This window comes from Epinephelus moara, chromosome 8, assembly GCF_006386435.1.
Source record: "Epinephelus moara isolate mb chromosome 8, YSFRI_EMoa_1.0, whole genome shotgun sequence".
Lineage (NCBI taxonomy): Eukaryota > Metazoa > Chordata > Actinopteri > Perciformes > Serranidae > Epinephelus > Epinephelus moara.
In genome coordinates this window covers 43,757,347-43,781,292 of record NC_065513.1, presented here as the reverse complement: position 1 = coordinate 43,781,292, position 23,946 = coordinate 43,757,347, and the positions used below count along the sequence as shown (strand labels likewise).

At 40.4% G+C, this 23,946-nt stretch overlaps 2 protein-coding genes across 2 annotated transcripts in view; both read right to left on the bottom strand.

Moving 5' to 3' along the window:
• Nucleotides 1-3,777, bottom strand: part of LOC126394959 (GTPase IMAP family member 8-like) — a 29,423-nt gene extending 25,646 nt beyond the window's left edge. The window contains exons 1-2 of the mRNA XM_050052110.1: nt 3,714-3,777; nt 2,152-2,248 (exon numbers count right to left, since the gene is read on the bottom strand). Coding sequence (XP_049908067.1) covers nt 2,152-2,209 — 58 coding nt within the window. The 5' untranslated portion in view covers nt 2,210-2,248; nt 3,714-3,777. The remainder of the gene's footprint in view (nt 1-2,151; nt 2,249-3,713) is intronic.
• A 5,965-nt stretch (nt 3,778-9,742) lies between these two features.
• Nucleotides 9,743-23,529, bottom strand: LOC126394952 (uncharacterized). Its single transcript, XM_050052101.1, has 9 exons — nt 23,445-23,529; nt 22,571-22,645; nt 21,632-21,686; nt 19,051-19,110; nt 15,538-15,597; nt 14,682-15,320; nt 14,552-14,581; nt 12,284-13,501; nt 9,743-12,130 (listed from the first exon to the last, which is right to left on the bottom strand). Exons 3-9 carry the CDS (start codon nt 21,669-21,671, stop codon nt 10,026-10,028), a joined length of 4,152 nt encoding a protein of 1,383 aa, XP_049908058.1. The 5' UTR covers nt 21,672-21,686; nt 22,571-22,645; nt 23,445-23,529; the 3' UTR covers nt 9,743-10,025.
• Nucleotides 23,530-23,946: the final 417 nt, after the last annotated feature.

Below are 23,946 nucleotides of genomic sequence, written 5' to 3'. Positions count from 1 at the left end.
TTCAAGGGTCAGTTAAAGACTCACCTGTACAGACTAGCTTTTGAGTGTTAGGCCGTATCCACTGTTTTATCTGCCGCTTTCTGTTGTTCTCTCAGCTTGTCTACCTTATTTCCTCTGGCTTTGCAGTGCCATGTGATCATGTTCTATTTTTATTTTTATTTATTTATGTATTTTATTACATGCTTCTACATGCACTGACCTTGCATTGCCATATGCATTGTGTGTATGTTTTCTTGAATGTTTCGGTTGCATGTTTATTGTGACTGATTAAACTGTGGTTTTATTGTTTGTACTGTTAAGCACTCTGTGTACGCAAACTATGAAGGGTGCTATATAAATAAAAGTTTACTTACTTACTTACAGTCTAACTGCTTAGACATGAAATGGAAACTTACAGTTGATGCACATGTTGATATCAGGTCAAAGACAGATGTCAGCAGCCTCAGAAAAACAAGCTGATATCTGATTTAAACACTGACTGAAAATAATTTGGACAAACTGAAAAGCATCTGTTTTTCTTTTGGTCTGTTTGTTTTATTTCTTTTTAATAGTCACATCAGACTTTAATATCCACAGATGAAGTGGTCATGGCATAATCTGAGCTCACTTGATGAAGTTACTGTAATAACAACAAGCCGTGAATTGGATCTGAACAGATACTCAACCAACAGTAATGATCAGTGATTAATATTCAGTTATTAAATGATTAGCCTCTTGGAATATATCTTAATAATATATATTAATCCATTCTCATATTCCTCACATTTTTGATAGACTACATTTTGTGGTATCAGCATTGTTGAACTGAAGAATATGTCTCAAGTGTTTCCCAATTATTTTTTAAAAGGCCAAAAATTTGCTCTTAGTACATAAACTTGTCTACTGACAGATGAAATCAGCTGTAAAACAATCTGTTTTACAGCTGATTTCTCTATTTGTATATAGTTATTTTAAAAATAACATTGTACATTGTAAATAATGAGAAATTATCTTTTGAGCTTATTTGTATTATTCTTAATTATTTTTATTTTGTATGTACAATGAGGTTTGATCCAGTTTCTGAACATAACCATTTTGATCCAAACACAACATGAAAAAACTACTAAGTGCAGCTCAATGCAACACAATTTTAGAAACTGTGACATTCAATGTATTGATTCAGTGCATGCCAGCTAACTAGAAAAGACTGAAAAATGATAATTTTCTAAACCAAGAAAGACCAGGTTACTTTTTTATAAACGAACTATTAACTAAAAAAAAATAACACTAAACTCTGTCTGTACTTTGTCCAGACTCCTACAGTTTGTTCCAGGATTTCCCTCTATAAATAAATAAATGAATAGAAAGCAAAAATCTAATAGTTCTTTCTACCATACACTACATGTCACATTCAGCCATTCCAGCTGCTACTCAGATAAACATTCAAATTAGACACAGTGCAGGCTGCAGGAGCCGGGGATCAAACTGCCAGTCTGTGGATTAGTAGACGACCTGCTGCACTCCTGAGCCACAGCCACCTCATGTGCACATGTACAGATTGACTGGGTTACCTATGCCCATCTGTACTCTGAATATTTCTCTGATGAGCAGTTTATCAGTATTAGGGTTTACTGCATATTCGAAATGTAATCAGTATCATCCAAACACAATGTGTGTTTTTCATACACGCCAAAATCAAAAATCATACATTTGCAAATGGGCTCTGTGTCGGCTATTTCTAATCAATTCATTTCAGAGGTGGGTAGTAACTAGTTACATTTACTCAGTTACATTCACTTGAGTAACTTTTTGGATAAATTGTACTTTTCAGAGTAGTTTTAATGCAAAATACTTTTTACTTTTACTTGAGTTATATTGTTTTAAAGCAACAATACTCTTACTTGGGTACAATATTTGGCTACTCTACNATACTCTTTTACTCTTACTCAAGTAATTATTTGGATGACTACCTTTTACTTTTACTTGAGTAATATTGTTCTAAAGTATCAGTACTCTTACTTGAGTACAATTTTTGGCTACTCTACACACCTCTGATTCATTTATTAAGCAAGTGAGAGGTAATAGAGAAACCCAAAAGGTAAAAGACCCACCATGAAGACCACTTAAACTGATCACACAAAATAAAGACACAATTGTTATAATTATACTCACTAACTGAACTCTGTGGCGTGTGGCTGAGGAGATCTATGTATTTCTGTTGACAATGCATTATCAGCTCTGCTTTCAGCTTCAGAGTGTCTCAGTCTCACTGTGGGAACAGGAACTCTGAGTTAGTGAGATACATGTTGTCAAGACACGTTTTAACCACACTGAGGTCTGTGAGCATAGTTTTGATGACACAAAGGTCACGTCCTCTGTCTCTGTATGTGAACTTCTGACCTGCCTGTGTGTGTCTATGTCAGTGTATGTGCAGATAAAAGGGTTTATATTCATCATATCTTTAAAGTGGCCTTGAACAAAAGTAGATGTTCCTGTGTAAGTATTAAAACTGAGCAACAGTTACTGTGACCTGAACAACAGTCAGACAGAATTTAATCAAAGTCACATCAGGTGAAACTTGTTTAAACACAGTTAGAAGAGAAAAGTGTCTCCTGTGTTGTTTGATTGTTTGTAGATGTGCTGCTGAAGAGAAGTGAACCACACTCAAATATTCTTACACTGAACATAAATACCTGCAGCTAATCTAACTGTGTAGTGTGTGGGCTTCATTTTAATATCAGCATTAGTTCTGCTTTCAGCTTCAGTGTGTCTCAGTCTCACTGTGGGAACAGGAACTCTGGGTTAGTGAGATACATGTTGTCAAGACACGTTTTCAACCACACAGTGGTGTGTGGTGTTTTAGTAGCTTTGGGGGAGTTGCACTGTCCAATTTGAAAAGAGTCAAATCATTTTTGATTCTGTATATTGAAATCTGACTGGTGCTAGAGCCACAAACCCAAGATAAAGTAGTAGGTATTTTCCCATCACAGCTTGATTCCAGACAGTGTGGGGAAGATCTACAGAAACTCATGATTGAACAGTCGACGGAATCCATTTAAGTTCAAGTGGAAGATCCAAGTGATTAAGAACTAATTCTGTGCTCAAGTGGAATGTCTGAGCTTGTTTTTACAAATGGAAAATCGTTAAACCTCATTAGCTCTCTGAATATTTCCCACTTACAAGGTTGTGGATACCACAGTCAGGGTGGGGAGAGGGAGTTCATTTGAATGCAGAATAAAAAAAAGGAACAACATAAAACTTCATGGTTTCTGATTCCGTTAGGTTCTCTGATTGGACCTGTACTCAGTGTATTTCTAAAATGGTGGCAGATGTGCCTGTGTGTGTGTGTGTGTGTGTGTGTGTGTGTGCTGCCAAACTTCCCTAAAGAGATTTATCATTTACTATATTCTATCTGAAATAGATGTAAAATGTTATTTGTAAAACGTTGTACTTTCAAAACTTCCTCCTGACTGTTGTTCTCCTTCTGCTCCATAACTGTGGTTTAACGTCTAACTGCTCAAACATGAGGTGGAAACCTACAGTTGATGCACATGTTGATATCAGGTCAGAGACAGACATCAGCACCCTCAGACACATTTTCTGAGGGACAACATGTCTGGAGGCTGTGATGTTTAAATGTATTTTATTACTGACCGACTGTGTGCCAGCTAACTGGTAAAAAGGAAAAGTAATAATGTTTTAAAACAGAATGAATAAAAGACAGAACAGGTTACCTGTTAAAAAGGATGTTTGTGTCAGGACTTTGTCACAGGATTTCACTCTTCAAATAAATGAATAATTTTCACAGAGGGCAGTTTGTGATGAATGTGTGTGTGTATGCCTCTGAAAATACAAATATAGACAGAATACAATGAATTGTGATTTGCAAATCCTTTTTGACATATACTCAACTGATTTCAGCACAAACAAAAAATATTCAATGTTCAAAGTGATAAGATGTCTTATTTTTGTAAACATACACCCAGAATTTGATGTCTGCAGCACATTACAGAAAGGGTGTCTTATCTCTGTATTGAATTCAACTTGTTTGGAAATCACTGAATTCTGTTTTTATTGAATTTTTCCACAGTCTTTCCACAATCTTCTGGAGTCAGGGTTGTAGCTTCAGTGACACAAACTGACAGTTAATGTTACTTTAATGAGAGGTCTGAACCTTTACCTGACTTCTGTTCTGTTCCCTGCTCTTTAACATAGTGAGATATGAAGGAGTCACTTTGGGGCATGTTGATGATTTTTCATTAAACAATTATATGAAGTTTGTATCACAAATCATTGTCTCAGTCTTAGAGATGACTGCATGGAGAGTTCTCACATTAAACACTGATTACAACAAAACATCATTAATATTTACACTGTAGAATCATTATAGAATGATCATATAATAATTACTGCTTTTATGGTCCTGACAGTGTAGCTGTCAGTTTAACATGTGATCGGCTCAGTCAGTCAGGTTACTGAGACACAACCTGTCAGAGCTGCTCATCAGATCATGACAGAAAACACATCTAATGATCAATAATCATTGAACTCAATCAACTGTGTTTCTATACAGAATACCAATAATGCATAAATCCACTTTTTATATTTTGATTCAGTTGAGTTTACTCACCAGCTGAAGCTGTAACTGCGTCACCGTCTGAGACGATAAGAGTGAAACGGTTCAAAAAAGAGGAGGAGGAGAGGGAGTGTCTCATCACATCCACATCACAGTTCATATGTTCAGATGTTTTAAATGATGGAGGGGAAACATAAATAAGACTATAATTCTTCACAAGAGAAACCAGAGAGATATAACTGCATAAGAAGAAGTTATTTAGATTCAGTTGGCTGTGTAAAGACTTTTCACAAATGTTTTATGAAACTCACAAATCAGCACATTTTTAATAGACTCTACAAGTTATGCTTTTTAAAAAATATCTAATGTCAATTAGGTTTTCTGTTTTGCTACTTTCTACTTCGGTTAAGCTGCAAAAAAGTGGTGGAATATTCAGAGTGTGTGCAAGTCTTTTCTTTATCACAAAAAACAATCCTGAAATATGACCTGATCTGGCTTTTGAACGTCTCAGTTTCTGCTGCTAGGAGGAGGTCCGTCCATCCAACAGTCAGGTCTACCTGCTGTGAGACACATTACAGAATATCAAAGAGTTAGTTCACACACACACACACACACACACACACACACTGACACACACCACATTATAAATTCATGTATATTACATATACTGCACATATATTTAACATTATATACTGTACTTTATCATGCTATTGCGGATTTTTTTTTAACCTACATTCATACCTTTATACTGAAACTCTTCACACATCACAACCTGCCAGAGTTGCACTCCTGCATTCATTTTGCACTATTCACTAATAGTCTCAGGTAATGATACATCTCTTATATCTTTTATTTATAATTATTCTCATTCAAATACTTCGTCATGTTTTTCTTACCTTGTATGTCTCTGCTGTGATGTGAATTTCCACTCCGAGATCAATAAAATCTGACTTTAAATATATTCACTTACAGGTAAAAGTGTTGCCTTTCATTTGTAAGCAGACGTACATCAGTATTATCAGCTATACATACTCAAAGTATTAAAAGTATAAGTCCTCAGAAAACAGAAAATGACTTGACAACATGTGATGAAGCCATTAAACAGGCATCAGTAGTTGATGTTAGAGCTCCATCTGCTGGACAGCAACGGTACAAACGCAACGAGGTGCAGAGAATGTTACTGCAGCATTTTGATCATATGGGAATTTTTGGACACTGTAAAAGGTGCTGGTTCAGCTCAGTGGCCTTTTTGTGGCTGTGTTTTGTCATGATGTGAATAACAACTGACGATAACTTACAGCTCTTTGTACTGATGATAACTTACAGCTCTTTGTGCTGATGATAACTTAGAGCTTTTTGTACTGATGATAACTTACAGCTCTTTGTGCTGATGATAACTTACAGCTTTTTGCTGATGCAGGTTTTCTGTATTTCCTGTATTTGTGACACAGGCAAACTGCACCAGCAAACACAACATTAACACTGGATGAGAATATTTTTGACAGTTTGCTCAGTAACAATACTTCCATGTTATACTTTATTTACATGTATTGTTACTGGAGTAGTATTGAACACAGTAAAACATGCATATATATCTTGAATTACGATCAAATAAATAACAGTCAAACTACCACTTTTTCTTTTTTACAACTCGAACAATTTAAATGTAACTATAACACAAATTCCTACTGTAATTATTTGTTCTTACTGAGCCTTTAACAACACAAACCTAAACTGGAATTACCACCCCCTACTTGTATGACTCCGCCCACCAGTCCTGTGTCTCTGACAGTCTCCATCCATGTCAGTGAAAACATGGATGCTTCACACACAGAAGATCTATACAATCAGCCCAGTTTCAAGATTAGAGTCACCAATTCAGTATCTGACCAAATGTCTCCCCTTCTGTTCCTGAGATATGACGTTAAAACATGATGATGTCACAGTCAAGCTGACCTTTGACCTTTTAGATATAAAAGGTCATCACTTCATTATTTTATCCTGTTAGACATTTGAGTAAAGTTTTTTCATAATTAGAGTATGAATTCTTGAGTTATGGCCCAAAACATATTTTGTGAGCTCACACTGACCTTCGTCCTTGGACCACTGAAATCCAATCAGTTCGTCAATGAGTCCAACATTTGTGCCAAATTTGACGAAATTCCCCTGTGGCCTTCTTGAGATATTGTGTTCACAAGCATGTGATGTACAGAAACCCTGAAAACATAATACACAGCTATCACCAGTGTGGAGGCATCAAAACAAACACTGACCCTAACCCTCTCCAAACTTCAGTTAGTTATTCATCACAGAGCAGTTGTATTAAATTCCTTTTAAAGGTTTCTGCTTCATTCAGTTCAAAAATACAGCAACCCTGATGTTGATAATTGCAGTTGTTAGCAGAGGAATAACCATACTTTTGTAGATGTGCATAAAATAGAATGTGACTAAAATAGTTTATATGTGATTGTATATGTTTAATGCTCGTTTACGACGACACTGTTGGTCAAGAAAACATTTTGTTGTGGAACTTTTTGTCTCCAGTGACTATAAATCATAAACCATACGTTTCACATAAGAATCAGAATCTCACACTGAGATATGAAACAAATGAATATTCTTGTCACTTTATTTTCAATTTAGTTTGTTGAGTTTGAACAAAATGATACATTTCCAAGTTAAAATACCAAAAACATGTAAAATCATCTCACTGATAAAAACATCCATATACAACAAAAAAAAACTAAATATACAAAATACCAACAAACATCTCTAAAAAGAAAAATTAAATGCATGTAGAAATTATTTCTTACAGTTAACACAGTACCTGTTAAGGTCAATTGTAAACGTAACCCTTTTATGTTTGTATTAAAAAAAAAATCCACATTCAACAACAACAACAAAAAAACAAAACAAAAACAAATAAACAAACCTGAATATACAAAATACTAACAAACAGTCCTAAAAGAAAAAATAATATGCATGTGGAAATAATATATTACAGTCAACCCAGTACTGGTAAAGGTAACCCTAAAACCCAAGAGGCACTACACTAAAGGCCAAAACACACTGGCAGCAAATGCCACACGTCCAAATACGAACGTTATTTCTAATGTACAACCCCACACTGGCGGTGCAAGACGCACGTCGGCGCTCCTGGACGCGCCATCCTGCCGTGCTTTATGCCACAGTCCTATTTCCAGCCTCACTGCCCCCAGAATTAAATGCATTTTCCCCCACTTGCTCCCTGCTTGTACTTACAAGCTCACTTAGCAGCTCGACTTCTCTCTTTAACATGGATGTATAAATAGAACTCTGTAGCTGTTGCTGTGTCTCGTGGGTGACAAAGATTGGATGGGGAGAGACTCGTTGCTGAGGTTGAGAAATATCCCGAGCTAAACGACCCACAATCCCGACATTATAAAGACAATGGCAAAAAAGATATTGCCTGGTGAGTCATAGCTCAAATCAAGTTTGACTAGAGGCCACACATGATTTTAAGCTACATGCAGAGGTGGAGGAAGCACACATCTTTCAGTAAAAGTAGTAATAACTTTGAGGGAGCTGCAGTGAGATGCAGTCAGTGCATGCTCGGGCCAGCAATTGGTGTGCATCACATGAAGCGCCACACTGCGGCGGCGCCGGTGTGTTTTCAGCTTAAGATATTCAACAACTGGAAAAACGCAACAGTGCAGCAGCGATGACTTCAGTCTGTCTCACCCTTCTGTCATCAGAGTGATCACACAAACAATGAAAACATTTTTAGTCTCATATTGTGATGCAGTTCATTTCATTTCCACTGGGTGTCCACATTGTGCAGGCTCACAAAGGGGCAACCAATCACATCTTTTAAAAGAATGTGTCACACCTATCAACGGGTCAAGTGCACGTGCCCAGTGGATCTCGGCCGTTAGTCGGAGACGGCCGGTAAGCCGTTATCTTGCGCCGCAGAGCACTATGAACCTCCGCCGTGTTCCTGTCTGTGTTCAACCCACAACCTCCAGGATTCACATTTGCTTTCTGCTGCTGGTTGAAACGTGATAATAAGGGCGCCCCAGCGCCCACTCCACTAACTTGACGTGGAAATGAGCNATTAGAGGCTTTATCTACCAAGCGCTTTTAGTGTTTTCAGCATAGCTCAGTAATTCTTGCAGTGGGAGCACCACATATTTACACTTTAACAAATCGCAGCAGCATGACGAGGTGCTGAAGGTCTTCTGCGCTTCTGCGTGTGTTGCACTTTTGGCATTATTTTTCTGGTCAACGAGAGTTTAGAAATGCTCAACTAACGCTCATCACTGCAAATCCTGCATATACAAATGCTGGACAACAACAAGAACAAGAACAAGAACAACAACGGAATAGAAATGAATAGTGCTGGCCACACAGACCAGCATGTCTGGCTACTCTCTGTACGTGCTTCAGCCTTCCCTTCGTTCTTTACAGCAAGGGCCACAGCAGGTACTCTACCATGTGCTTTAACTTTCCCAGATATTCCATATCATTACAGCCAGATGCAACCAAAGCATCTCAGCTGAATAAATGCTGCACATCTGAAGCACCCTAACGCACCCAGCTTCAGAAAAGCGAATGCCATTTTCAGCTGGGGGAAAAAAAAAAAAGTGTTTTGTTGGGCACACAGCTTTTACCCCCAAATTTCAACAGATGTGTGTTGGTTGCGTCTGCGCTCCAGAGCGGCAGCGGAGCCGATACGTTTCAATTCTAGTCAATGTGTGTGTTTCCACCGGCTCCGTCACAGCTGCGGCGCTCCGGAGCCCTCCACAACAGATACGCAGGACTTCTATTTTTGCTGGACACCGGAGCACAACGCAGCAATTCAGCACGGAGCAGATCGTGCAGGGCAGGAAGTCGTGCACAGAAACAAAATAAAACATCCGGTTAATTTTCAAAATAAAATACACAGTGTTCACGGCAGATCATATTTCCCTTCACTACACCTTGAAAACGTCACAATGGGCGGAGGCAGGCCTGAAGTCAACAGGTCAGAGGTTTTCAGACGTCATTTCACCCCGTTGACACCATGGACGAGAAGATGTTAATCATGGAGGTGCACCGAGATGTCTTCCTACTACTCCTCTGGTTTTGTGGTTCTGTTTATAGAAACTACATCTTGTTATATCGCGTGATTATGTGTGAATTCACGAGATCTCGTGGGTCCTCGTGACTCCTGCTGTCCGGCGGAGCTGCACCGCTCCACACAGCAAACGCAGACGGTGGGTGTTGACGGATGGCGGAGCACGCAGCGGATAACCAGCGCAATTCCGGCGTTACAGTTTGGTAAAAAACGTAAAACACTAGGCCTACCTCTTCCACTAACCTTGTGATAGATGGCAACAACATCTGTATCCATGGTAACTGTATATATACTGTGTGCATCAAAGATGGTGACAAGTCTCTGAATACAGGACCCAGGTTGGCATTAGTGTGATATTGAAATAATTACGATTGTTCACGCGATGCAGCAGGACTGTTGCTCCTGTGGGGCCAAAAGTTTCTCTTTCAGCTCATTCATTTCTTTTTCATGTTTTTTCTGCAGTTCATCCAGCTCTTCCTCCTGATCGTCTTTGTCCGGGCTCTTAACTTGCTTCAGCGCCTCCATTTCTTGTTCATGATTCTTCTGCAGTTCATCAATTTTTTCTTTCTCATTTCTTTCATTTTCTTCCAGAAGTTTCTGTTTGAATTCATCCAATTTTTGCTCATGTTCTTTCTGTAATTTGTTCAGCTGTTCCTTCTGGTTTTGTTGCTGTTGCGTCAGAAATTCCATTTTCAGATCAATAATTTGTTGCTCATGTTGGATGGACAGCGTCTCCCGTCTTACGCGCTTAGCGTCTTTGGTTTGGGTTGAAAGTTCCTTGTCCAGGGCTTTCATTTCTTGTTTCTGTTTTTTCCTCAGTTTTTCCATTTGTTCCTTCTCTTTTCTTTTGTTTTCAGCTAAAAGATCTTTTTTAAGGTTCTCCTCCTCTTTTTTGTGTGCTTCCTGCATTGCCCTTATTTTCCTCCTGTTTTCTTTCTTTTGGGTCAGAAGTATCAGTATCAAGTCGGCCATTTCTTGTTTGTGTTTGTCCTGTAGTTTATCCATGGCTTCTTTCAGACTTTCTTCTTTGTGGGTTGAGAGATCGTTCAACCTGTCGTATTCCTCTTGCTTCTTTTGCATGTCTTTCCCCTGCTGTTCCTTCAGATCCTCGACTTCTTTCATGTGTTTTTCGATCATAGCTGCAAAGTCCCTTTCTTTACTCTCTCTGAATTCATTGAACTCTTCAGCTTTATTTCTGGCCTCCTCCTCGTACTTTTTCTTTATGCCCTCCAGTTTTGTCTTATAGTTTTCCTCCAACTCTTTCAGCTTCTTCTCCTCCTGCTCCTGTCTGATTCGGTCCTCTTCATTTCTTTTCTCTTCATACTTTTCTCTCTCCTGATCATATTGATCTTGAAGCTTTTTCAGTGTTGTTTGCTCTTCCTGTCGTCTCTGTTCATTTTCTTGGTTTCGTCTGTCCCACCATTCTTTTTGTTTCTTCTCCTCATGTTCTCTTTCTCTTTTCATCACCTCTCTGCTCTCCTCCAGCTTTCTGTCAATAGTTTCCTTTGATTCTGACTCTGATCTTATTTGTTGCTCCAAAGCGTCAACTTTTTGTTCCCACTCTTGTTGCTGTAATTCTTCCTGTTGTTTCCTCTTCCTGTCTTCTTCTTCTCTCATTTCCTGTTCTTTCTTTCTCTCCTCACGTTCTTTGTTGATGTTTTCCTCCATTTCTTTGAGTTGTTTTCCTCTCAGTTTTCTCTCTTTCTCAATGTCTGCTCTCTGTTCTTCCATTCTTCTTTTCATTGCTTCCATTTCTTCCTTATGTTTTCTTTGAAGTTTCTCCCTCTCTATCCTCATCTCTTCTTCCTTCTCCTTTAGAATTTTCTCCACTTCTTTCTTTATAGCTGCCTCGGCCTCTTTAAAGATCTCATTAGTGTAGCAGCTGCCTCCATTTGTCTTCACCATGGTGTCAATCTTCGTTATCAGGTCGCTGACTTGCATGCGGTTGCCGTCATCATAGTTATCAAACACATGGCATCTTCCTCCACAGTCAGCAATCATATTCTTAAATGACTGATCACATTTTTTTTCAATGTACTGCTCAATGGTCCGCTTCTCACGCTTCAGTTTATCTCCTCCAGTTAAAAGAATGAAGGTGAACTTCTTAGCATTCTTCCCAAAGACTTCCCTGATGAGTTTTAATGTCTCCTTCTCCTCTGGTGTAAATCTGCCGATTTGTAACACCAACAGGAAGACATGTGGTCCTGGAGCCAGAAGACTGATGCATTTCGACATCTCCTCAGTGACTTCCTCATGAGTTAAACTATTGTCAAACAGACCAGGAGTGTCGACCACAGCAACAGCACGACCGTCCACCTCACCCACTGCTTTCTGACAACGTTTGGTGACTGATGTTTGGCTTGATTCAGCTTCAAACTCATCTCTTCCTAGGATGGTGTTTCCTGAAGAACTCTTTCCACTGCCAGTCTTCCCTATCAGCACAATCCTGAGACACTCTGGGCTCTGCTCCTCATCATCACCTGTGAAATAAGACCTAGAGTTACCTTAAATGGTGACAGTTTGAATAGTACAGACTGCAAGTTTTAATATCCAGTGGATGGATGAGGACACAGAAAAAAGGTCATGATTTATTATTGTTCTAATGAAAATATTTAAATCTATATGGTACTTACAGCTGACCATGCTTTTTGTTTTCAGGTCCTTCAGTTCAGCCTGCAGTGTGCTGATGTGTTTGTCTTGTTTTATGATCTTTCCTATTTGGACATGTGCGTATGTTTCTCTAGTGTAGCTGCATGCTTTATCTTGATTGGGTCTCAGTTTCATTTCTTCCACAGCATCCAACAGCTCTGGGATCTGCTGCTGGTCCTTGATGTTGAGAACAACATATCTTCCTCCACAGCTCTGACAGAGCTCCTGGATGTCTCCGTTTTGCTTTAGAAAGTTAACAAAAGCTGACGCTGTAGCATCTGACTCCACAGTGAACAGGATCAAGGTGAAGTCATTGACTCGAGAGCTGAATGTGTTCCTGATGGTCTCTAACTCTCCCTTGTCTTCATCAGTGAGGGGACGCACAGGTAGGACCAGGATGAAGGCATGGACGCCCTCAGGATCACAGAGGGAGATACACCTGAATGATTCCTCCATCACTGCCTCCTGAGGTTTTCCATACAAGGCAGGCAGCTCCACCAGGGAAACCCAACGTCCACACACCTCTCCCTGATGTTTAACACACTCTGATGAGCTGGAGACTGAATGAAGCTCTGTCTGACCTAAAATGGCCTTGGCTGCTGAAGTCTTCCCTGCTCCTCTCCTCCCACACAGGACCAGGTTTAAAGCTGCTCTGATGGGTTCAGACTTTGCTCTGATGGGCTCTTCAGTGAAGGTGAGGAAGGCTTCTTTGTTTTCACGCACAATGTTCTCAATCTTCTCCATTAACAGCTGGCGGTCACTTTTAACCATGTTGTAGTGTCTTCCTCCACAGTCTTTAAGGAGCTGACTGACAGCAGGGCTTGCTTTACTCTCCTCGTGTGTCATGATGACCATCGAGTGTTTGAAGGCATCTTGATCAAACAGACTCAGGATGAACTTCAGTGTTTGTCTGTTCTTCTCAGTGAACTCAGACAGCTTCACTAACAGCAGCAGAACATTTGGTCCAGGGAGAGAAAGAGTCACACAGCTTCTCATCTCTTCTCTAAAGGCTTCCACAGACAGACTGAACATGTTGGGAGTTTTCACGACTTTCAAAGTCTTTCCTCTCCACTCTCCATGGGCGACCTCACATTGCTTGTTTGGGGTTATTTTATGTTGGATTTGTTTGCTTCCAACGATGAAGTTGCAAAGTGTCTTCTTTTTGACCTCCCTTCCAAACATCACAATCCTTAGTTCCTTTGCTATGAAATAACAATGCAAAAAAAAAAGAGTTAGTTAGACTATAGTGAGCACATTGGTATCCCTCATTAATTAATCACATTTGCAATCTGAGCTTAATTTAACAAAAAGGGATGCAAACACTAATCAGTAATTGCTTCTTTTTTTGTCAAAATCTATGTGCCTTCCACATTTCAATATATGGCCCTCTACCGCACAAATTCCAACATAACATGCCTGAGGGTTGTTACAGTTTGCACATTAAGGGTCCTTTCAGTCAGAGACACTGACTCACCAAAATGGTTGATTTCTTGTGGAGCAACATTCTGTAGTTTCTACTAAATCTGACGGATACAACAGATATCAACATCGTCATCAGTCAGTATGTTTACAAGCACAGTGAAGTTGAGCTACAGTTCCAGCTGGACGAGGACATCTAACTGGCCTACTGTCCTTGTCCCAGTATACAAGCACGGGAGGGGAATCCATTTATTGAGCCAAGTATGTGCGACTCCTCTACGATAGGTGGAGATATGCCCCCTTTCAGCTTGTTAGTATTGGACCTTTTTCCTGTTGACCTATTACGTCACAGACCAAACAATGGACAAACAAGTTAGCTACGGTTAGCTAGCAGCTAACTGCTACCATGGTGGACAACTTTACAGCTCTGTACATTTGGTCCGTCCAAAAAGTCACGGCTCTGGATGTAGATTTCTCCATGTTGTTCCCGGCTTCTTCTTCTCTTACACATTTAATGCTATTGGACTTCCGGGTCAAAGCCCGGGGCGGAAACTGTGGAGCATTCTCAGAGCGCCTCGGCCAGTTTGGGTCTGATTGACTGTATACATGCAGGAGGAATTCAAATCCCAATCACATTATCTGAGTGTGTTAGTCCAACTTAGAAATTCACTTCAGTACGATTTCAGTTGGACGAACATTTTTACATGTGTTTTAAAAGTCCAGTTTTAGTCGGACTGACACAATAAATCCATTTTCCCTAATGTCATGTAAACATACTGACTGTTACTTATTGCCCCTGTATGTATCTGAATAATAAAATATAATTTACTTACACTGGTGGGACGAGGTAGTTTTTCTGGGAACTGTAAAAGACACAGTAATATCAAGTACAGCAGTGTTATTGTACAGTCATTAGTGGTAATGATAAGATTCTCATTAACTGAATTACTGTCCTGCACTTACCTGTAGCTTTTGTAGGATCCAATTTATAACAGACTTCTTCTGGTTTTTTAAGGCTTTCCTGATCACAAGTTAAACTTTGTGTTACATCCTCAGACACATCACAGCTCACATGCTCTCCATAGTTTTCCTTTGCAGTTTGACCCAATCGTGTTAACAGCTCTGGACGTTCAAGGTTCTTCTGCTTCAGGTATCTGTATCTACACATTCTGATCATGTCTTTTAAGGGCTGGTCTGGTTCATCTTTGAAACCTGAACTCTCCTTTCTGGGTGTTGATATCAGTATCAATGAATGATCAAATGATTGATCACTGAACTTTCCAAGGATCCTATCCAGCTTCCCTTTGTGTTCCTCAGTGAAGTCTTCAGGCTGTAGAACCAGCAGGAACACATGAGGTCCAGGATCAGAGAGTCTCACACACTTTTCTACATGTTCTGACAGTTTGTCTTCAGAGATGTTGAGATGCAGCAGATCTGGAGTGTTGATCAGAACTATTTCTTTGTCCTTTATCTGTCCTCTTTCTGTCAGACAGCAGTCTGGTTCTTCCTCAGTGTTGAACTTAGTCTCTCCCAGTATGAAGTTCCCCACTGAACTCTTTTCAGACCAGCTGTTCCCCAGCAGAACAACCCTCAGCTCAGACACTGGAAAGTAAATTTGATCAATCATTTAATCAGAATTATTAGAATCATTGCATTAATAATAGAGAAACTTAAGTAGCCTCTTTAAAGGATCACCCATTTAACACTGTAAATTGAAACCTAATAAAACACAAGAATCATTCTGACTGTTTGGTGGTAGCGTGTGATAGTAGTTGGCGGTTAAGGATGTTGGAACACTGTGCTACCAAGTTTGACTCACAGTCAGGTGGCAGAAATTCATAGCTCCTGCTGTGCTTCAGGGGCTGATGTTCATCTTTGACTGTAAGAACACAGAAACGTACACATTAATAGGCATGCTTGGGTTACAAACAAGGGGATCATTAAAATATGCAATTATTCAGGATTTCTGCATTAAGATACACTCAAAACATTTAATTTACAATGACATCTGAATGTGTCAATTAGCGTAACAAGACAAAAGCAAAGTGGATGGCGAGTCCTTCTCCTCACAGAGTTCAAGCAGCCTCCAACTGCCACTATGTGGGCCTGGCTCTGTCCAGAGGCAAAACATCCCCCTATCAGCTCCTCTTAAGCTCACGCCTGCAATGAATTTACCTCCTTCTTCACTGACAAAATCCAGAAAATTAGACAAGCAGTCAGTGCCTCCATATCAGGTACAGGATATGTGTTGTCCCTGTGTCCACTTAAGACCAATTCAAGTGACATGACACAATTTTACCCGATCAACTTCAAAAACCTGGAGGACATTATACAACATCTGAAATCCTCCTCCTGCTGCCTTGATATTCTGCCAACAGGCTTTTTTCAAACGGTTTCTAACTGCATGGCCTCAGATCTACAGATTATGAACACATCTCTTCTCTCAGGTGTCTTCCCATAGGCCCTGAAATCTGCCGTCATCAAACCACTCTTAAAAAAAACCCCAATCTAGACATCTCAGTAATGAACAATTATAGGCCCATATCAAACCTCCCATTTTGGAGTAACATCATTCAAAAAGCTGCTTTTCAACAGCCAAACAACTTCTTGACTCTAAACAACTGTTTTGACGTCTTCCAGTCAGGATTTCGACCACACCACAGCACTGAGACTGCTCTTGTTAAGGTCTTCAATGACATCTACTGAAACACAGACAGTGGCAGAACTTCAGTTTTAGTGTTACTGGATCTTAGTGTAGCATTCGACACAGTTGACCACACCATATTACTAGACCGACTGGAAAACTGGGTGGGACTTTCCAGAACTGTACTAAACTGGTTTGAATTCTACTTAAAGGACAGAGACTACTTTGTGTCTATAGGTAATTACACATCTGAGTGGATGAAAATGACGGAGTTCCTCAAGGCTCCATTCTGGGGCCTCTTCTGTTCAACATCTACATGCTTCCACTGGCTCAAATTATGGAAAACAACAAGATATCTTACCATAATTATGCAGACGACACACACATTTACATAACCATATCACCAGGGGACTATGGTCCAATACAAGCATTGCGTAAATGCATCGAACAAATCAATGATTGGATGTGCCAGAATGTTCTTCAACTGAACAAAGATAAAACTGAAGTAATTGTTTTTGGAGCCAAAGAAGAACGATTAAAAGTCAGCACTCAGCTTCAGTCTGTAATGTTAAAAAGCACAAACCAAGCCAGAAATCTTGGTGTAGTCAACGCCACATTAAGACAGTTACAAAATCAGCCTTCTGTCACCTGAAGAACATATCAAGGGTTAAAGGACTGATGTCTCAGCAGGATTTGGAAAAACCTGTCCATGCATTTATCTTTAGTAGACTCGACTACTGTAACGGTGTCTTCACAGGTCTCCCTTAAAAATCCATCAGACAGCTGCAGTTGATTCAGAACGCTGCTGCTCGACTCCTCACCAAGAAAGTGAATCATATCACTCCAGTTCTCAGATCTTTACACTGGCTTCCTGTCTGTCAAAGAATTTACTTTAAAATACTGTTGTTGGTTTATAAAGCACTGAATGGTTTAGGGCCAAAATATATTTCTGAGCTGCTGCTACATTATGAACCATCCAGACCTCTCAGGTCGTCTGGGACAGGTCTGCTTTCTGTTCCCAGAGTCAAAACCAAAAATGGAGAAGCAGCATTCAGTTTTTATGCTCCACATATCTGGAACAAACTCCCAGAAGACTGCAGATCTGCTGCTGCAGCTCTCAGTTTTTTTAAAGAGGCAACAGATAGGATTCGGTTTTTTTTAGCTTGGCGCCACCTAGCGTCAGTGGTGTTACGTCGCACTGTCGCAACGACTAAATTGACCGTGGGGATCAGAGATAATCAATAAAATGTAGGTTGTAAAGCCACCAGTATACCTCTATGTATATGTAGAATGAGAAGGAGTGTGGACACTCTACTAAATAGTATATGTAGAATGAGAAGGAGTGTGGACACTCTACTAAATAAATGAGTAAAGAGACCGAGCAACATATTGATTTATTTGATTCAGATTTATCTGAAGAAAAAACAAATAGTAATGCAAATAATTATAGCAGAATGCACAGTACCAGTACAAACAGCTCACAATAAATGATACCAATATGTACAGTATCAGTACAAACAACTCACAGTAAATGATACCAATATGTACAGTACCAGTACAAACAACAGTAGACACAGTGGAATTATACCAATATGCACATGTAAACAGTCCCCATTCTAGAATAAATGCTACCGTATAGAAACCATGCAGCCGGTTGGAGCTCAAATTGAATGGGAAACAAAGTCCAGTGTTCACTTAGCTGGGCGTAACTCACGTAACTTTTTGCTCTTCTTTGCCTCCTCACACAGAGGAGCTCCTTTTCTTTTGCTAGGTCGTTTTTCACTTGTCTCCAAACTTTGTCTGTCTGCCATTGTGCTCCTGACTCAACTATCTCATGCCCAACTCCTCATAAGTACCAGCTCCAGTCCCTGATTGCCTAACCGACCAATTTCGCAATACATGACGCGTTTCCTGCCGTAAAGCAGATTTTTTCCGCAAAATTTCAGCACCAGTGGCAGAAGCTCATTGCAAAGATTGCAAAGCCACTAAGTAACCTATGTAAACGCTGATAGTCTGATTTTACTGTGGCCACTACCCTGTGCAACAACTGACAGGTAAAGGTAGCACGCACATCCCAAAAACTTAATGCTGGGTGCTGGACCAGAAGGTAAGTATGAAATAAAAGATAAAGTCCACACACCAGAAGCTGCTGCTTGAAAATTTATTTAGACATAACGTTTCGGGCCTTTATCAGCCATGAAGGGCAGGAGCCCGAAACGTTACGTCTAATTAAATTTTCAAGGAGCAACTTCTGGTGTGTGGACTTTATCTTTTATTTCACTACCCTGTGTAACCCACATTATTTTCATAATGATATATTTAAGAAAAGATGCTGGCTGTTGCCTCTTTAAATCAGAGCTCAAGACTTTTATGTTTGCCGCTGCCTATTAATAAATCAAACTTGAGGCTTCTGATTATTATCTCACACTGCACTGTAACTCATTCTGTTTTAGCTTTTTTCTTTCTAACTAAACTCTTTTTAATTAATTGTACTATTTTATTTTCAATGTAACTCTTTCTGATTGTATTTAATGTCTTTCTACGTTGCCTTTATTGCTTTTACTTGATGTATGTTTTATGTGAAGCACTTTGAATTGCCTCGTTGCTGAAATGTGCTATACAAATAAACTTGCCTTGCCTTACTATTTTCATGAGAAATAAAATGTTGAACACTTAAGTTTGACTCACAGAGAGGACGCTCAGAGTCAGGGCTGCTGCATGTCGGGGGATCCAAATCATTCTCATCATCTACAAAAATACAAAACAGTAACCTTATCATCGTAAAACACACTTCATTCAAAGTCAACAGGAACAGCTCTACCAGGTGAGCTACTTGGGGTCCCTTTGCTCACTGTCTTTGTGTTGCCACACACCTCACGATCCTGCAACACACTCTCACTGCGACCTCGTCACATATTGACGTTTTGGTCATGGACTTTCCATGTCCACATACCACATGCAAGGTTCCCTGGGTGTGTTGGCTGTTCATGTTCTGGGACTCTGTGTCAAGTTCTTTTCTTTCAAAATACGCTTCTGTTTTCACAGGAAATGTAACGTTTACATACAGTCTTTTTCAAAATAAAAGCACAATGCAATTTCATTTTTTTTCCCCTTCAACAACAAAAACACGTGGTTGGGTTTAGGAAAAAAGAACAGAGTTTGGCTTTAGAATCTTAAGGGACACAAACACTGCTCTCTCAGGTGAAAGTCGGTGTTTGTTGGACCCATCCACCACCTCTCCTGCCCGCCCCACTCAGACTTTTGCTGCCTTCACTTTCATTCTTGTCCCATTGTGATTCCCCCTGACGCTGCTGGGCACCATTAAACTAGAACGGTGACCGGCTGCGTATCATTCAACATTAAAGGACGCCTTTTTATTGGTTTCTGGTGCCGCAAGTCACCACCCAAGAGTCGGATTTTGACGACTTCGGAGTGAGATCGTGCTCAATCCTGCGCTCCACGTGCCTGGCGTTTTTGCCAGAGTGTGAACCCTTTGAGTTGAAAAAACTTAAACTCAGAGCAGAAAAGTGCCCCATGCCATCTTTGCTTTTTTTCCCCCTGTCCAATAAGATGATTTAAGAGGCGGTCCTTCTGTGGTGGTCACGACAACAAAAGGTAAACAGTGGAGGAGAAACTGGTGGTAGCGGTTGCTGGATACCGCAGTTAGCACCATCTCAACAGAAAACTCAATTAGAAAATAGTCACCTCCAGCTTTCTGTGTGATCAAGCCAAAGATCATCCTAATGGCATGAGCTCAACATTCAGTTTCACTCATTCAGTCTGGACTCAGTGCCGCCCAAATTTTTTTTCCAGAAATTAAAATCCAGTTGGGGCCAATCAGGGATCTGTACTGCAGTTAACAACAAAAACAGCCAGTCAGGGACTGCGCTGTAGTTGATGACGTAAAATGCAGGCCGTTGCTTGCAGACCAGTAATGGCGGCTCCCATAGCAACAGGCACTAACTCTAATGTTAGTAAAGACAGCAATAAGTGAAGTTACTGCAGGAATAAAGTCAATGACAATGACAATTAAAGAAGAACAGAGTACGCACTCGCAGAGTTTCTGTCAAAGGAGTCTGGTGACTGTGGACGGGGGGAGCAGCAAAACATAGTCTCATAAAAATATGATCACTTAAAGCAAACTTACATCATTTTAAGTATAGGCTATTTTTAGCATATTTTCACAGCTTCACCCTGCCGTCAGACGGCCCTCTACGATGGGAGACTGACACCACAATGTTATGCTCTCTTCAAAGTCACCAGACTTTGCTCTCTTGTCCGTCTTTCCAAACTGGGAGTGTAAGATTGATAACAACCAATTCTCAATAAAGGCTCAGTCACAGAGGACGCTCAGTGATGTCCTCCGCGCACCTCGCCCTGCACCTGCCCCAGGCCTAGTCTGTGCCTGCACAGTGCCGCTGAGCATCCCTTTGCACAGCAGCACTGTGCAGGCACAGTGCTGCTGTGCAAAGGGATGCTCCTCAGAGGAGCCGTGGACTGTGATTATTACACTTCTGTTTTCACAGGAAATGTACAGTTTGCATACAGTCTCTTTCAAAATAAAAGCACTACGTCGGTACAACACCACCAACTGATGTTTTTTTTCTTCAACAACAAAGATCCCCAAGAATCTTACAGGATGCGAACACCGCTCTCTCGGGTGAAAGTCTGTGTTTGTTTAGCCCTCTTAACTTTCATCCTTGTCCTGTTGCGTTTCCCCCTGAGGTCGCTGGGTGCCATTAAACCACAACGGCAATCGCCCGCCTATCGTGCCGATATTAAAGGGCGTTTTTTTCGATGGTTTCTGACACCAAATGTCACTGCCCAAGTGCCAGATTTTGATGACTTCGGAGTGAGACCTGGCTCAAACAGAATGTCGAGCTAATGTCATCTGGATGGTCTTACCAGGCTAACTGATCAGTGCTTTCATTCAAGAATGACTGTCAGTTTACCAATAGGCAGCCTTCTTATGAAAAAATAAGATGCAGTACTAATTATAATAGTTATAACATAATAATAATAACATTGTTTATTAATAATAATATAAACATAGTTTTAATTCATAACCTTCTGGAGAAGGTACTGTTTTAACTGAATTTTTGTTCTCCTATTCAGCACTGGGAAATGAGGCCGTCCAATCAGACGAGCTCCTCTCAGGAGTCACAGTCCTGATTTACACTGAGGACAAAGTTCTTTTTTATGAGGGTAATATGTGAACAGTGAGAGAAGACAGTGTGTTACTGAGCTAATAAAGTCTGACTGGACTCACCTGATGCTGCAGTCGCCATGCTGTACTCCAGTGAAAACATCAGAGGCTAATTCACCTGGAGGGAAGAACAGAAAAAAAAATGTAGGTTCTCTTCCGTCCTTTTCATGCACACACACAGAAAACCACAATAAACTAATGAATGTGTGTTAAGTTAAAGTCACTGGGCAATCCAGGCGCATGCACAGACAGACCTCAGGTGCTGCTCACAAACCTGCCCCTTTGCCCTCTGTATAAGTGCCTGTTTTACAAGACGTGTTTTTCTATTTCTTTTAATAATTTTGTATTTCAGTTTTTAAATTTGACCCATGGCATCAGTTCTTAGTTCAAAGTGTGTTGTGTGCCGACAACTGCATCTGAGTCGAGCCCCTGCCCCTCCCTCTTCAACTTCCCTGGTGTCAGCTGCACACAAATCGAGCACCCTGCAGAGCAGCATTACGTCACCCTTTTCTGCCGACATGGACAGCCAGATAACGATACTGAGCCTCAGCTTTGTTTGTCTCTGCTGTGCAACATTAAACCACTATTAAACCATCTCAACACAGCCAGTCTAATTTAGGCAACAACACACCGTTAACAACCAGTAACACAGTCTGGTATAAAACCACAGTCTCCCTCCAACTCTCTCGCTTTCCCACTTCTGTGTGTCTTTTTAGACCAAAACTTCACTTGAAATAAAGTTTGCGTCTCCCACATCTCCTCTCTGATAATTAATTTAAACAAAAATGACATGCAGTTTGGGGCTGTGCTGCGTAAAGAGCACAGAGGAGGAGGGAGGAGGAGTGTGCAGCTGCACGTCTGTCCTCTGGGACTCTTAAACAATATTTAAAGCTTATTTAGAAGATAATTATACTGTGCACAATTTTGTATGTGTGCAAAATAAAAATAAAAAAGATGGAGGAAGCAATGCCCTATTCACTGGGACAATCAGAGAATACTTACATGTGTCAGTGTTGCTTCACTGAGGATCTCTGAGGGTTTCTGCTGACGTCACAGAGCTCTGTGTCTCCGTCTGTCCTGTAACATGTCAACATCACCGTCAGCATCAGATCAGAGTAAAAACACAAGGTGACAACTGTGAAGTCTGACACATGATTTTAAATATGTTCTCAGGTGAAGCAGCTCTCAGGTTGGACTTTGACACTGTGACTAACATGTGGGCCGCTCCTAAAAAAAATCTCAGCAAGGCAATTTCCTCTTCCTTTATCTGGTACACTTTGCCCAACGACCCTTGACCCTAAGGACATGTGACTCCACAGGTAGGGTCCACAGGTAGGGTCCTTTGGTCTAACACCTCTGCCAGGAGTCAATGACGTAAAAAGAACACACTACCTTGATAAACACTGCAGACACATGCACCAACATGACACTGACGTACAGAGAGTCCGTCAGCCAGTGAACCAGGAGGCTGTCTGTCTCTCTGCCTGTCTGTCTGTCTGTCTGTCTGTCCCTACATGCCCACAGTGTTCTTCTTGAGAAACCTGAAAGTATCGACACTTTCCTAAATGTCCGTGAATGTAGCATGAAGGAGTTTTAATGGCTCTTGTTCCTCTTTCTGCAGAGACACCGGTCAAACATGGTGGAATCACCTCTGATATTAATCTGCCAGAAATAAAACGCTGAAAGCTTGATCCTGAGCTGCACATAGACATTTAAGAGAAAATGTTTTTTTACAGTTTCATCTGTGAAGCGACTTCCTCTGAATCCTCAGCTCCGCTGAAACACAAAGTATCGCAGTTTCCTTGCAGACACTTTGACAGGATCTCTGAGCGGATGTTTGTCTTGACAGACCCGAGTTCAGACAAACCTCACTTACCTCCTTTATTTATTCCTTCACTGTTACTGATCTGGTTTGAACTCTTTCCTCACCAGCTGAAGGTCACATGCTGCGACATCAGTGCGGGACAAAAGCGAAAGTTACAAGTCAGAAAGGCGGGACTCCTCGTCTTCAGGTGACGTAAAAAAACAACAAAACCTGTGATCAAAACAGTGAAGAAGAACTACAGCCTGTGTTTATGGTTAAATAATATTTCCTAAAAATAATTTTGACTTTATAAAGGAAACATCTGGAAATGATCATTTACTTCTCAAACGATTTGATTCCTCTGATGTGCATTTGGACATGTTTGTTTCATTTCATATTTCCTGTGTGAACTTAGGTTTTAAATCAAGAGATATGATTCATATTGTCCCAGTGATGTTGCATACATGATCTTCCTGTCATCCAAAATGAACAGAGTGTGTGCAGAAAAGCAGATTCCTATAAAAGCTGCAGAGCTGTTGCTTTTTCACTCTTTATTCATAAAACCTTCATTTTA